Source organism: Cherax quadricarinatus, chromosome 4 (assembly GCF_038502225.1).
Source record: "Cherax quadricarinatus isolate ZL_2023a chromosome 4, ASM3850222v1, whole genome shotgun sequence".
Taxonomy (NCBI): Eukaryota; Metazoa; Arthropoda; class Malacostraca; order Decapoda; family Parastacidae; genus Cherax; species Cherax quadricarinatus.
The window spans coordinates 49673849-49689181 of NC_091295.1; the positions used below are offsets into that span (position 1 = coordinate 49673849).

General features: G+C 40.7%; 1 protein-coding gene across 1 annotated transcript in view; it reads right to left on the reverse strand.

Annotated features, from left to right (window-relative positions):
* Positions 1–15333, reverse strand: part of Pgm1 (phosphoglucose mutase 1) — a 67089-nt gene that overhangs the window by 32173 nt on the left and 19583 nt on the right. The window contains exons 4-6 of the mRNA XM_070096548.1: positions 15065–15183; positions 10179–10332; positions 4521–4613 (exon numbers count right to left, since the gene is read on the reverse strand). Of these exons, the coding sequence (XP_069952649.1) occupies positions 4521–4613; positions 10179–10332; positions 15065–15183 (366 nt within the window). The remainder of the gene's footprint in view (positions 1–4520; positions 4614–10178; positions 10333–15064; positions 15184–15333) is intronic.

Consider the following 15333-nt stretch of genomic DNA (forward strand, 5'->3'; position numbering starts at 1 on the left):
ATTGTGAAGTAGATTAGTCCATTTCAGACCCCCAAACATACACGTACAAACACACTTACATAAATACACTTACATAATTGGTCGCATTTGGAAGTGATCGTTAAGCGGGGGTCCACTGTATATACGTATAAAAATACACAATATATCCCTCTAAGCTGCCAATATCCCAAACCCCTCCTTTAAAGTGCAGGCATTGTACTTCCCATTTCCAGGACTCAAGTCCGGTTATATAAAATAACCAGTTTCCATGAATCCCTTCACAAAATATTACCCTGCTCACACTCCAACAGCTCGTCAGGTCCCAAATACCATTCGTCTCCATTCACTCCTATCTAACACGCTCACACACGCTTGCTGGAAGTCCAAACCCCTCGCCCACAACACCACCTTTACTTGTCGGTTTTCTAAACCATTCATCACATCTGTCAGACACTGCAACATCATGGGATCTTGGTACAAAGACTTCAACGCTTGCCCAACCTTTGGACGACGACCTACTTACACTAGTGGCAGGTCCCACTGTGATCCCGCCTCCTCCTGCTTCATCTCATCTGACTGCAGTATGTAAGCCACCTCTCTGGCCCTATGCTACATTTCCTACAAGAGTGATGGACTCAACACATCGATTCCAGGTTGAGGGACTGATTACCTCAAACTTCGCCTCTCCTTACCCATTTCTACTTTGTATTGGACTGATGAAGCCACTGTGTGGCAAAACGTTTCTTCAATAAAGATTCCCACGTGTTGCATAAGTGTCTCAATTCTTCAACTTGTCGGTTTTCTAAACCAATCATCACACCTCCTTTACCCCCTCCCTCCAACCTTTTCGAGGATGACCTCTACCCCGCCTTCCTTCCCCTACAGATTTATATGCTCTCCATGTCATTCTAGTTTGATCCATTTTCTCTAAATGACCAAACCACCTCAACAAACCCTCTTCAGCCCTCTGACTAATACTTTTATTAACTCCACACCTTCTCCTAATTTCCACACTCCGAATTTTCTGCATAATATTTACACCACATATTGCCCTTAGACAGGACATTTCCACTGCCTCCAAACACCTCCTCACTGCAGCATTTACAACCCAAGCTTGGTACTACTATACTTTCATACATTCCCTTCTTTGCCTCCATAGATAACATTTTTTGCCTCCACATATACCTCAATGCACCACTTGCCTTTTTTCCTTCATCAATTCTATGATTAACCTTATCCTTCATAAATACATCAGCTGACACGTCAACTCCCAAATATTTGAAAACATTCATTTCTTCCATACTCCTCCTCCCCAATTTGATGTCCAATTTTTCTTTATCTAAATCATTTGATACCCTCATCACCTTACTCTTTTCTATGTTCACTTTCAACTTTCTACCTTTACACACACTCCCAAATTCGTCCATTAACCTTTGCAATTTTTCTTTAGACTCTCCCATAAGCACAGTATCATCTGCAAAAAGTAACTGTCACTTCCCATTTTGCATTTAATTCCCCATAATTTAATCCCACCCCTCTCCTGAACACCCTAGCATTTACTTCTTTTACAACCCCATCTATAAATATATTAAACAACCATGGTGACATTACACATCCCTGTCTAAGACCTACTTTTACCGGGAAGTAGTCTCCCTCTCTTCTACACACCCTAACCTGAGCCTATCCTAAATAAATAACAAAAAGGCACAATACCGTGACTGGAACGATACACAAATAACCCGCACATAAAAGACAGAAGCTTACGACGACGTTTCGGTCCGACTTGGACCATTGACAAAGTCACACTAACAGAGGAGGAGCAGGACGGCTATATATAGGCAGGAAGAGGTGGAGGTAGTAGTAGTGGTAGTAGTAGTGGTAGTAGTAGTAGTAGTAGTAGTAGTACAAGAATTTTATATAATACCGACAGGATGAAATGACATGCACAACACCCGGGCATCCCCACCGTAGACGTTTCGCCATCCAGCCAGCCACTGGATGGCGAAACGTCCACAACAAAGACAACCAGACGCCGCACATGTGCCTAATTTCATCAGTAGATGTAGTAGAAGAAGAAGAGGTAGTAGTAGTGGTAGTGGTAGAAGTGGGAAATAAGGAAGACGAGCCAGTCAAATACAAAGGAAGGGGAGCACTGCAAGAGAGCTAGAAACCCACAGAGGGAGAGCAAGCGCACCGAGGTGCGTGAAAGGGGAAGTGGTGAAATAAAATAAAGAAGGAACAGAAACACGAGACAGGAGAGAGAAAGACAACCCAGAGGAGAAAAGGAGAGAGGAAAGGGGAAGAGGAAGAAGAAAAAGAAGAAGAAGAAAAAAAAAAAAAAAAAATGAGGATTCAGGTTAAGTCACGGGTGTTCTGAAGTTTGGAGCATTTTACAATGTAGTGGGAGAGGAAGGCATCTACAGAGACGAAGCCAGGGCTAAGGTTCATACAAGGAAAGTTGTGTATAAGAGAGGATTCAACTAAACGGCGACTGTTCGAGTTGGAAGTAGGGAAGACAGTTTTAGCAGAAGACCAGTCAATAGGATGGCCCTCTCACGTGCTAAACGCAATTTCTTCTCTCCCAAACTCTCTACTCATGGGAACTCTTCTATCCTCTGCCTTCCCTACATTTCCGGTCTTTCTAATCTCAACAATTCTCTCCGTCCCTTAGACATCAAGCTTACCTTCCGCCAGACTAACACTCTTCGCACTAATCTCGTTCATACCTCTCCTCCCTCTACAGATGTTCCTGGTGTCTACTCTATTTCTTGCTCCTCCTGTCCTCTTCAATACTTTGGAGAAACTGGTCGATCTCTTTCTGACAGACTTAGGGAGCACAAAAATAGTGTTAGGCTTGCCGACACTAACAATGCTCTTTTCTGTCACGTCAGAGATCATAGCCATCCTATTGACTGGTCTTCTGCTAAAACTGTCTTCCCTACTTCCAACTCGAACAGTCGCCGTTTAGTTGAATCCTCTCTTATACACAACTTTCCTTGTATGAACCTTAGCCCTGGCTTCGTCTCTGTAGATGCCTTCCTCTCCCACTACATTGTAAAATGCTCCAAACTTCAGAACACCCGTGACTTAACCTGAATCCTCATTTTTTTTTTTTTTTTTTTTTTTTTTCTTCTTCTTTTTCTTCTTCCTCTTCCCCTTTCCTCTCTCCTTTTCTCCTCTGGGTTGTCTTTCTCTCTCCTGTCTCGTGTTTCTGTTCCTTCTTTATTTTATTTCACCACTTCCCCTTTCACGCACCTCGGTGCGCTTGCTCTCCCTCTGTGGGTTTCTAGCTCTCTTGCAGTGCTCCCCTTCCTTTGTATTTGACTGGCTCGTCTTCCTTATTTCCCACTTCTACCACTACCACTACTACTACCTCTTCTTCTTCTACTACATCTACTGATGAAATTAGGCACATGTGCGGCGTCTGGTTGTCTTTGTTGTGGACGTTTCGCCATCCAGTGGCTGGCTGGATGGCGAAACGTCTACGGTGGGGATGCCCGGGTGTTGTGCATGTGTCATTTCATCCTGTCGGTATTATATAAAATTCTTGTACTACTACTACTACTACTACCACTACTACTACCACTACTACTACCTCCACCTCTTCCTGCCTATATATAGCCGTCCTGCTCCTCCTCTGTTAGTGTGACTTTGTCAATGGTCCAAGTCGGACCGAAACGTCGTCGTAAGCTTCTGTCTTTTATGTGCGGGTTATTTGTGTATCTGAGCCTATCCTCATAAAAACTCTTTACAGCATTTAGTAACTTACCACCTATTCCATATACTCGCAACATCTGCCACATTGCGCTCCTATGCACTCTATCATATGCTTTTTCTAAATCCATAAATGCAATAAAAACTTCCCTACCTTTATCTAAATACTGTTCACATATATGCTTCATTGTAAACACTTGATCTACACATCCTCTACCCACTCTAAAACCTCCTTGCTCATCTGCAATTCTACATTCTGTCTTGCCTCTAATTCTTTCAATAATAACCCTACCGTACACTTTTCCTGGTATACTCAGTAAACTTATTCCTCTATAATTTTTACAATCTCTTTTGCCTCCCTTCCCTTTATATAAGAGGACTACACGCGCTCTCCGCCAATCCCTAGGTACCTTCCCCTCTTTCAAACATTTATTAAACAAAAATACCAACCACTCCAACACTATGTCCCCCTCCCCCTGCTTTTAACATTTCTGTCATGATCCCGTCAGTTCCAGCTGCTTTACCCCCTTTCATTCTACGTAATGCCTCACGCACCTCCCCCAAACTCACATCCTGCTCTTCTTCACTCCTAAAAGATGGTATACCTCCCTGGCCAGTGCATGAAATTAGCGCCTCCCTTTCTTCATCGACATTTTTAGTTATTGGTTTTTAATATGTACTTCAATCATTGGAAGCAGTCATGGATGTCAAGCTTTAAATAATGGAAACTGTACACAGCATACAAAGTTACATGAAAAGGTAAAAGCATAGGGGGGCTTAAATATATTAAAATTCAAAAGATGTAAACCAACATTATAATAACTTGCCTCCAAAGTCTTCTAGAGGCTCAATATTGACAGCACAATCTTGGCTGGCTCCTAGTTCTTCTAAAAAGATGCGGCGAACATATGGTCCCGTTACTGAAAATAGAAAAATAAACTAAACTTGACTGCTTTTCTCCTTAAGGCAGAAAAACTGATATGGGTAACTAGCAGTAGTAGTAATAATGATAATAGCAACAGCAGTAGTCTCAAACAGCAGGATTAATAACAGAAATTAACAAAATCATTGGATATGGAACAATATCTTGACAGTGGTAATGAACATACATAGAACTGAGAATGACTGTGCCTTCTTGGGCTACTGCAGTTTTAGAAGGGCATCATACTTTTGACACAGTTCCCAACTGTGTCTGAAGAACCTTCAGTATTATGGTTTAGAACTGAGAAAGAGCTATACCTTAAATCAAAAGTTGTTGGCCATCAGAAGGGTAATAACAGTCAGGGTTTGTCAGATGGAACAGGCATTTGTCAGAGTTAACAGACTAAGTTGACTGGTGTGTACATCACAGAAAGACCAGGCTAACAAGAGAATTTTTGCATGGCCACTATAGAGAACATGCAAGGTTAGCATTGGCAGTAAAATGACTATCACAGCAGAGTTTGAATACCCTCACTTTCATACTTAATAATGATGTTGTCCAAGAACCCTCAGGAAGAAATTTATTTATGACTTGCTTAATCTAAGCATTGTTCACAGCCTTTAATTATGTACTGTACATGTATTAATACTCCACCTTTTATCCAGTGTGTGTTAACCCTTTGAGGGTTTCGGACGTACTATTACGTCTTACGACCCAGGGTTTTTGACATACTAGTACGCCTAAATTCTAGCGCCCTCAAACCAGGGCTCTGGTGGCCTGGTGGTTAAAGCTCTCGCTTCACACGGCGAGGGCCTGGGTTCGATTCCCAGCCAGAGTAGAAACATTGGACGTGTTTCTTTCCACCTGTTGTCTATGTTCCCCATCAGTAAAATGGGTACCTGGGTGTTAGTCGACTGATGTGAGTCGCATCCTGGGATACTGACCTAAGGAGGCCTGGTCACAGACCGGGCCGCGGGGGCGTTGACCCCCGGAACTCTCTCCAGGTAAACTCCAGGACCATGTCACTAGGCCTACATATGTAAGAATGGGTCTATGTGGTCAGTGTGCACAGTATAAAAAAATCCTGCAGCACACAGTGCGTAATGAGAAAAAAAACCTTTGTGTTTTTGGATTAAAACAGCGACTTTGCACTATTTTCGTATGGTATTTATTGTTGTATTCTAGTTTTCTTGGTCTCATTTTATAGAATGGAAGACATATTATTGAAATTGAGATGATTTTGACTGGTTTCACAATGAAAAGTACCTTGAAATCGAGTTCAAAGTAGCAGAAATGTTCGATTTTTACCGAAGTTCAAAAGTAAACAAATCATGCCAAGCGTCCAATACACATCAACTGGCGAGTCTAATATTCTTTCACAAGTGCGCTGATATTATTTATACCATTTCTACACTAATGCAGTAGTCTGCATAACAGTAAATCTTATTTTTGTTGTAAGAATAAAAATTCAAAGTGGAAAGCCAAAGAAATATAAGAGGGGGGCCTAGGGATGTGACTAACGAACAAAGAACTTGTTATTTTAGTGCCAGGAATATCTTTCTTGTTTATTCTGGACCCTATTCGGAAATTGGCATCTTTTGAAATTTGTGAAACTGGCAAAATTGCTAAATTCTGACCACTTTATTGGATAGTTGAAATCGGTAAATGGGTGGTTTCTTGCACTCATTCGACAGAAAAAATGGAGTTTTAACAAAATAGTTATGATTTTTGTCAACTAGTACACTGGAATTGGCCGAAAATAGGGCTCAAAGTGGGCAAAATCACCGATGCGTAAACATCGTCGAGACCGCTAACTTCGCGAGAGCATAATTCCATAAGTTTTCCATCAAATTTCATACTTTTGGTGTCATTATGATCGGGAAAAAATTCTCTATCTTTTTATAAGAATTTTTTTTTTTTTTTTTTTTTAAATTTGGCCGACCCTGAGAACAAGTCTCTGAGAGGACCTGTCGGCCCCCAAGGGGTTAATTAAGGTGCTTTTTCTGGCATCAGTTACTACATAAGAGGTATACGAGGAGAGTTGCACCACACCTACAGAAGTGTGGTGCAAACAAACCAGAGCATCAGTGAAGCCAGACTTGGCTACAACACAAATAACTGTAGTAACAAGTGCAAAAATCACTAAAACATCCCATTTTGTCCTGATCAAAGCATGTTCAACCACAGAGTAAACTTGAAAACTCAAACCCATCCCTTCCCCTTCATACACATTAACATTTTATGTCGTCTATATAACAGTTTCAGGCAAAACTATTCTAACAGCATTTAGTACATTGTTACATTCATGAGGGTGGTACTAGACTCTTAAGGTTCAAGTAGCTCCTGGGAAAATAGGAAGTAATAAAGTTCAATCCAAGGAAGTTCCTTGCTGCCCTCACTGGTAGCAAGGAACCTCCCTTGATGGAGTGTACATACATATTTTTTTATTTTTTTTTTTTTCAACAAACCGGCCGTATCCCACCGAGGCGGGGTGGCCCAAAAAGAAAAACGAAAGTTTCTCTTTTCAAATTTAGTAATTTATACGGGAGAAGTGGTTACTAACCCCTTGCTCCCGGCATTTTAGTCGCCTCTTACAACACGCATGGCTTACGGAGGAAGAATTTTGTTCCATTTCCCCATGGAGATAAGAGGAAATAAACAAGAACAAGAACTAGAAAGAAAATAGCAGAAAACCCAGAGGGGTGTGTGTATTTATATGCTTGTACAGTGGACCCCCGCATACCGTTGGCCTTACATAACGTTAAATCCGCAAACCGATACATTTTATCGCTAAGATTTTGCCTCGCATACTGCTAAAAAACCCGCTCAACGCTGTTTGTTCGAGACGCATCTAATGTGCGGCCTGAGCCAGCCTCACATGTTCCGCCAGTGGCATTGTTTACCAGCCAGCCTCCGCGGTAACATCCAAGCATACAATCGGAACATTTCGTATTATTACAGTGTTTTTGGTGATTTTATCTGCAAAATAAGTGACCATGGGCCCCAAGAAAGCTTCTAATGCCAACCCTACAGCAATAAGGGTGAGAATTACTATAGCGATGAAGAAAGAGATCATTGATAAGTATGAAAGTGGAGTGCGTGTCTCCGAGCTGGCCAGGTTGTATAATAAACCCCAATCAACCATCGCTACTATTGTGGGCAACAAAACGGCAATCAAGGAAGCTGTTCTTGCCAAAGGTTCAACTGTATTTTCGAAACAGAGATCGCAAGTGATGAAAGATGTTGAGAGACTCTTATTGGTATGGATAAATGAAAAACAGATAGCAGGAGATAGCATCTCTCAAGTGATCATAAGTGAAAAGGCTAGGAAGTTGCATGAGGATTTAATTAAAAAAATGCCTGCAACTAGTGATGATGTGAGTGAATTTAAGGCCAGCAAAGGATGGTTTGAGAGATTTAAGAAGCGTAGTGGCATACATAGTGTGATAAGGCATGGTAAGGCTGCCAGTTCGGACCACAAAGCAGCTGAAAAATATGTGCAGGAATTCAAGGAGTACATAGACAGTGAAGGACTGAAACCTGAACAAGTGTTTAATTGTGATGAAACAGGCCTGTTTTGGAAGAAAATGCCAAGCAGGACCTACATTACTCAGGAGGAAAAGGCACTCCCAGGACATAAGCCTATGAAAGACAGGCTTACTCTGTTGATGTGTTCCAATGCTAGTGGTGATTGCAAAGTGAAGCCTTTATTAGTGTATCACTCAGAAACTCCCAGAGCATTCAGGCAAAAGAATATCCTCAAGGCTAATTTGTGTGTGCTGTGGAGGGCAAACAGTAAGGCATGGGTCACTAGGGACTTTTTCTATGACTGGTTACACCATGCATTTGCCCCCAATGTGAAAGATTACCTAACTGAAAAGAAATTAGACCTTAAGTGCCTCCTGGTGTTAGACAATGCCCCTGGTCATCCTACAGACGTGGCAGAGCGACTTTATGGGGACATGAGCTTCATTAAGGTGAAGTTTTTGCCTCCTAATACCACTCCTCTCCTGCAGCCCATGGACCAGCAGGTTACTGCAAACTTCAAAAAACTGTACACAAAAGCTCTGTTTGAAAGGTGCTTTGTAGTGACCTCAGAAACTCAATTGACTCTAAGAGAGTTTTGGAGAGAGCACTTTAATATCCTCAATTGTGTAAACCTTATAGGTAAGGCTTGGGAGGGAGTGACTAAGAGGACCTTGAACTCTGCTTGGAAGAAACTGTGGCCAGAATGTGTAGACCAAAGGGATTTTGAAGGGTTTGAGGCTAACCCTGAGAAGCCTATGCCAGTTGAGGAATCCATTGTGGCATTGGGGAAGTCCTTGGGGTTGGAGGTTAGTGGGGATGATGTGGAAGAGTTGGTGGAGGAGGACAATGAAGAACTAACCACTGATGAGCTGCTATATCAACTTCAATAGCAAGAGGCCAGACCTGAGGAAGCTGGTTTGGAGGAGGGGAGAGAGAAATTGAAGAAGTTGCCTACTACAAAGATTAAGGAAATCTGTGCAATGTGGCTGAAAGTGCAAACCTTTATGGATGAAAATCACCCTCACACAGCTATTGCAAGCCGTGCTGGTGACTATTACACTAACAATATTGTGAAACACTTTAGGGAAGTCACAAAGGAACGAGAGGTACAGGCCACTATGGACAGATATGTTGTGTGACAGAAGTCCAGTGACTCTGAAGCTGGTCCTAGTGGCATTAAAAGAAGAAGGGAAGTAACCCCAGAAAAGGACTTGACACCTCAAGTCTTAATGGAAGGGGATTCCCCTTCTAAACACTAAGACTCTCTCCTCCTCCCATCCCATCAATCATCACCAGATCTTCAATAAAGATAAGTGTCATGTAATTGTGCATGCCTTTTTCAGTTTGTGTGTATTAAAAAGTAATATTTCATGTGGTAAAAATTTTTTTTGTCATACTTTAGGGTGTCTTGCACGGATTAATTTGATTTCCATTATTTCTTATGGGGAAAATTCATTCACATAACGATAATTTCGCATAACAATGAGCTCTCAGGAACGGATTAATATCGTTATGCGGGGGTCCACTGTACATGTATGTGTAGTGTGACCTAAGTGTAAGTAGAAGTAGCAAGACATACCTGAAATCTTGCATGTTTATGAGACAGAAAAAAAGGACACCAGCAATCCTACTATCATGTAAAACAATTACAGGCTTTCGTTTTACACTCACTTGGCAGAACTGTAGTACCTCCCTGGGCGGTTGCTGTCTACCAACCTACTACCTAGAACATATATATTTAATATAGTAAATTCAGGGATATACAATGTAAACTTAAAGGTCCAAGTAAAAAGTATAAATTCTAGATACAGCACAAAGGGAAAAAAAAAAAAGAAAAAGGTTCAATTCATATGGTAAGCAAATAAATTTCAACAAAAAGGGTAGTGATTATACTACAAATTTTATAGTTTAACATCTAGGGAGTGAAAATACAGTATGTACTATACAATAATTAGTTTTGCATAAACATTAATAAAAAGAACTTGCTGTCTAGCATTACAATACAACAGAATAGTTTATAAAAAAATAATCTTACCTCCATGCATGGCATTGATAAGAACTTTAAGTGGCTGGCCTGCTGCTCCATGGAGAAGGTCTTTTATGGCCCTGAAGTCAAATATCTCCTTCATATATTCAACATAGTCAACAACCGAATCAATTACCTCCACTGTAAATGGCCGAGAGTCAACCTTTGGCAAGAAATCAGATACAGACTTAATAAAAAGCAGTTTATCACTAATGCCCACCCTGTAAAAAATAAATGGGTGACCACATGACATAACAGCTGTGCAATGTGCATACACATGTGTAGTGCTGCTACAATTATCTTAAGACCAATACTGAAAGTAAGTGTATGATACAGAATGACAAAAAGCAAGTACAGAAGACATTAAAAAGGCTCTCCAACATATAGGATACCATTTCTGATCATGAGGGATATTTTTTAAATTATAGCTGACTAATGGCCTATAACTCGCGTGAATTATTTCAACTTTTACTACAACACATGAGCAAATTTGTAAATATAAGGAAATTTTTAAACAAAATGTTAAACAAAAACCTTATCCCTACAGAAATATACATATTTGACTTTGGTACAAATTGGGAATATACTGTGATGCCAAGAGAATGATTATCAAAAAAATTTAATACATACAACGAGTACATACTTTATTGAAAAAAATGTATGTACTGTATTAAATTAATTATCTACAACCATCATCTTCCATATTAATTAAAATTTTCTAACTTAAAAAAATATATTGGCAGTTTATTATAATAAAATTATCTACAATTATTAATAATCATCTACTGTATAATGACTTACAATCAATATATGCCAAAAAATCACAAATGCAATTTTATAATCTCCTTACTTTCATTATTCAGTATGTACTGTACAGAAGGTCCCCATATATGACAATGCACTCCTGAAAATTAATTAAATCGATTGTTTAGCACTACTTATTTTCCCAAAGACACTAATGTTATAATGGGTATTCAAAATGTTCCAGAGCCATGATATTCCATATTTAATTTCATTTAATTTTTTTTTTTTACAATAATAATGCACAATATTTTATATTCAGTACTTTTCATATAAAAATTAGTAATATATATTTTTTAATTAATGTACAGTGGACCCCCGCATAACGATTACCTCCGAATGCGACCAATCATGTAAGTGTATTTAAGTAAGTGCGTTTGTACGTGTATGTTTGGGGGTCTGAAATGGACTAATCTACTTCACAATATTTCTTATGGGAACAAATTCGGTCAGTACTGGCACCTGAACATACTTCTGGAGTGAAAAAATATCGTTAACCGGGGGTCCACTGTATATGGTACAGTATACATTAATAGTTTTGGAGCAGGATTACCAAAACTATTATCCAGAGGGCTGAAGAGGGGTTATTGAGATGGTTTGGACATGTAGAGAGGTGGAACAAAATAGAATGACTTCGAGAGAGTATAAATCTGTAGTGGAGGGAAGGCGGGGTAGGGGTCGGCCTAGGAAAGATTGGAGGGATGAGGTAAAGGAGGTTCTGTGTGTGAGGGGCTTGGGCTTCCAGCAAGCATGCGTGAGTGTGTTAGATAGGAGCAAATGGAGACAAATGGTTTTTAGGACTTGATGTGCTGTTGGAGTGTGAGCAAGGTAACATTTATGAAGGGATTCGGGGAAACTGGCAGGCAGGACTTGAGTCCTGGAGATGGGAAGTACAGCCAGCACTCTGAAGGAGGGGTGTTAATGTTGCAGTTTTTTTAACTGTAGTGTAAGCATACCTCTGGCAAGACAGTGATGGAGTGAATGATGATGAAAGTTTTTCTTTTTCGGGCCACCCTGTCTTGGTGGGAAACGGCTGATGTGTTAATAAAAAAAAAATTCTGTACACTATAACAGAAGCAAGAATATGCTTTCTCTGATCAGTCTTTCTTATGAATGTCAATAATAATCAGGTTAGAGTGAAATTTAAAGAGATACAGTACTGTGTGACTAGCAATGTCAAAGTTGGATCAAAATGTAGTCATCAGTCTCAGTCTCCAATATGCGGGTCATTTGTGAATACTAGATATGGTAGTGTTACAAAACAGCAAACATCACTATTCCCAGAGTACCAATGTTCCAACGTTTTGAAAGCCGACATAGCAAGTCAGTGACCTGCTGCACTATATTTTGTAGCAGTATATGTATTTTTACTTTTGTTTTTCTTTTTGGACCACCCTGCCTCGGTGGGATATGGCCAGTTTGTTGAAAGAAGAAGAATATGTATTACTTATACGTATTCATAATCTGTAAATGTCCAATTATTACCTAAAATCATCATGACTATGATAATTATAATGTACTGACAGCTACCTGGAGTTTACCTAGAGTGTGTTCCGGGGGTCAACGCCCCCGCGGCCTGGTCTGTGACCAGGCCTCCTGGTGGATCAGAGCCTGATCAACCAGGCTGTTACTGCTGGCTGCACGCAAACCAACGTACGAGCCACAGCCCAGCTGGTCAGGAACCGACTTTAGGTGCTTGTCCAGTGCCAGCTTGAAGACTGCCAGGGGTCTGTTGGTAATCCCCCTTATGTATGCTGGGAGGCAGTTGAACAGTCTCGGGCCCCTGACACTTATTGTATGGTCTCTTAACGTGCTAGTGACACCCCTGCTTTTCATTGGGGGGATGTTGCATCGTCTGCCAAGTCTTTTGCTTTCGTAGTGAGTGATTTTCGTGTGCAAGTTCGGTACTAGTCACTCTAGGATTTTCCAGGTGTATATAATCATGTATCTCTCCCGCCTGCGTTCCAGGGAATACAGGTTTAGGAACCTCAAGCGCTCCCAGTAATTGAGGTGTTTTATCTCCGTTATGCTGTGAAGGTTCTCTGTACATTTTCTAGGTCAGCAATTTCACCTGCCTTGAAAGGTGCTGTTAGTGTGCAGCAATATTCCAGCCTAGATAGAACAAGTGACCTGAAGAGTGTCATCATGGGCTTGGCCTCCCTAGTTTTGAAGGTTCTCAATACCCATCCTGTCATTTTTCTAGCAAATGCGATGGATACAATGTTATGGTTCTTGAAGGTGAGATCCTCCGACATGATCACTCCAAGGTCTGACGTTGGCCAGAATTTGTTTTGTACTCTGATGAAGATTTAATTTCCTCGCGTTTACCATATCTGAGTAATTGAAATTTCTCATCGTTGAACTTCATATTGTTTTCTGCAGCCCACTGAAAGATTTGGTTGATGTCCGCCTGGAGCCTTGCAGTGTCTGCAATGGAAGACACTGTCATGCAGATTCGGGTGTCATCTGCAAAGGAAGACACGGTGCTGTGGCTGACATCCTTGTCTATGTCAGATATGAGGATGAGGAACAAGATGGGAGTGAGTACTGTGCCTTGTGGAACAGAGCTTTTCACCGTAGCTGCCTCGGACTTTACTCTGTTGACTACTGCTCTCTGTGTTCTGTTAGTGAGGAAATTACAGATCCATCGACCGACTTTTCCTGTTATTCCTTTAGCACGCATTTTGTGCGCTATTACGCCATGGTCACACTTGTCGAAGGCTTTTGCAAAGTCTGTATATATTACATCTGCATTCTTTTTGTCTTCTAGTGCATCTAGGACCTTGTCATAGTGATCCAATAGTTGAGACAGACAGGAGCAACCTGTTCTAAACCCATGTTGCCCTGGGTTGTGTAACTGATGGGTTTCTAGATGGGTGGTGATCTTGCTTCTTAGGACCCTCTCAAAGATTTTTATGATATGGGATGTTAGTGCTATCAGTCTGAAGTTCTTTGCTGTTGCTTTACTGCCCCCTTTGTGGAGTGGGGCTATGTCTGTTGTTTTTAGTAACTGTGGAACAACCCCTGTGTCCATGCTCCCTCTCCATAGGATGGTAAAGGCTCATGATAGGGGCTTCTTGCAGTTCTTGATGAACAAAGAGTTCCATGAGTCTGGCCCTGGGGCAGAGTGCATGGGCATGTCATTTATCGCCTGTTCGAAGTCATTTGGCGTCAGGATAACATCGGATAGGCTTGTGTTAACCAAGTTCTGTGGCTCTCTCATTTTAGGTAGTAGGTTGGTAGACAGCAACTGCCCAGGGAGGTACTACCGTCCTGCCAAGTGAGTGTAAAACGAAAGCCTGTAATTGTTTTACATGATGGTAGGAATGCTGGTGTCCTTTTTTCTGTCTCAAACATGCAAGATTTCAGGTACGTCTTGCTACTTCTTACACTTAGGTCACACTACACATACATGTACAAGCATATATATACACACCCCTCTGGGTTTTCTTCCATTTTCTTTCTAGTTCTTGTTCTTGTTTATTTCCTCTTATCTCCATGGGGAAGTGGAACAGAATTCTTCCTCCGTAAGCCATGCGTGTCGTAAGAGGCGACTGAAATGCCGGGAGCAAGGGGCTAGTAACCCCTTCTCCTGTATATATTACTAAATTTGAAAGAAGAAACTTTCGTTTTTCCTTTTGGGCCACCCCACCTCAGTGGGATACGGCCGGTGTGTTGAAAGAAAGAAGATTTAGAATCTTATGATGATTAACTATTACAGATGTCTAGAATTATTTATAGTTACCTATTGTGAATACTGTATTGTACATCATTTAGTATATAGCATGTCTACCACAGTCAATTTATTTATAATTACAATAACTGTCAGAAGAAGAGCCAATGTTCAAAAGACTTAGGCAATTTTTTTTTTTTTCAACAAACCAGCCGTATCCCACCAAGGCAGGGTGGCCCAAAAAGAAAAACAAAAGACTTAGGCAAATAAGTGGACAATAATGTTAATGCAGACTGTTATTAGAGGATTCAGTTAACTTTCAGGCTAAAATAGCCTGAAAGTTTTTGAATGGCTGTAAAATATGTTTTTGCAGAATTTGCAACCAAATTTCACACTCTAAAAAGAAATTCAAAATACCCACCAGAAACTCCTGTTTGCCAATCACAGAAATGTCACAGTGTACCTCAGGACATATTCTGTATTCCACTATGTTCTTGCTGATTTCATAGATCTTATTAGTGACAGCATCTGGAGCAGGACCTGAGAACCAGAACCGTTTAAATGATGAATTATTACCATGCACTGCAGATCTTATCATAAATTATAATTACTACAGCCTTGTGGTGCAGTGAAAATAACTACAGTTTACAAATAAATAACAGACCAGCAACTAAAATCTATGAAAACTCA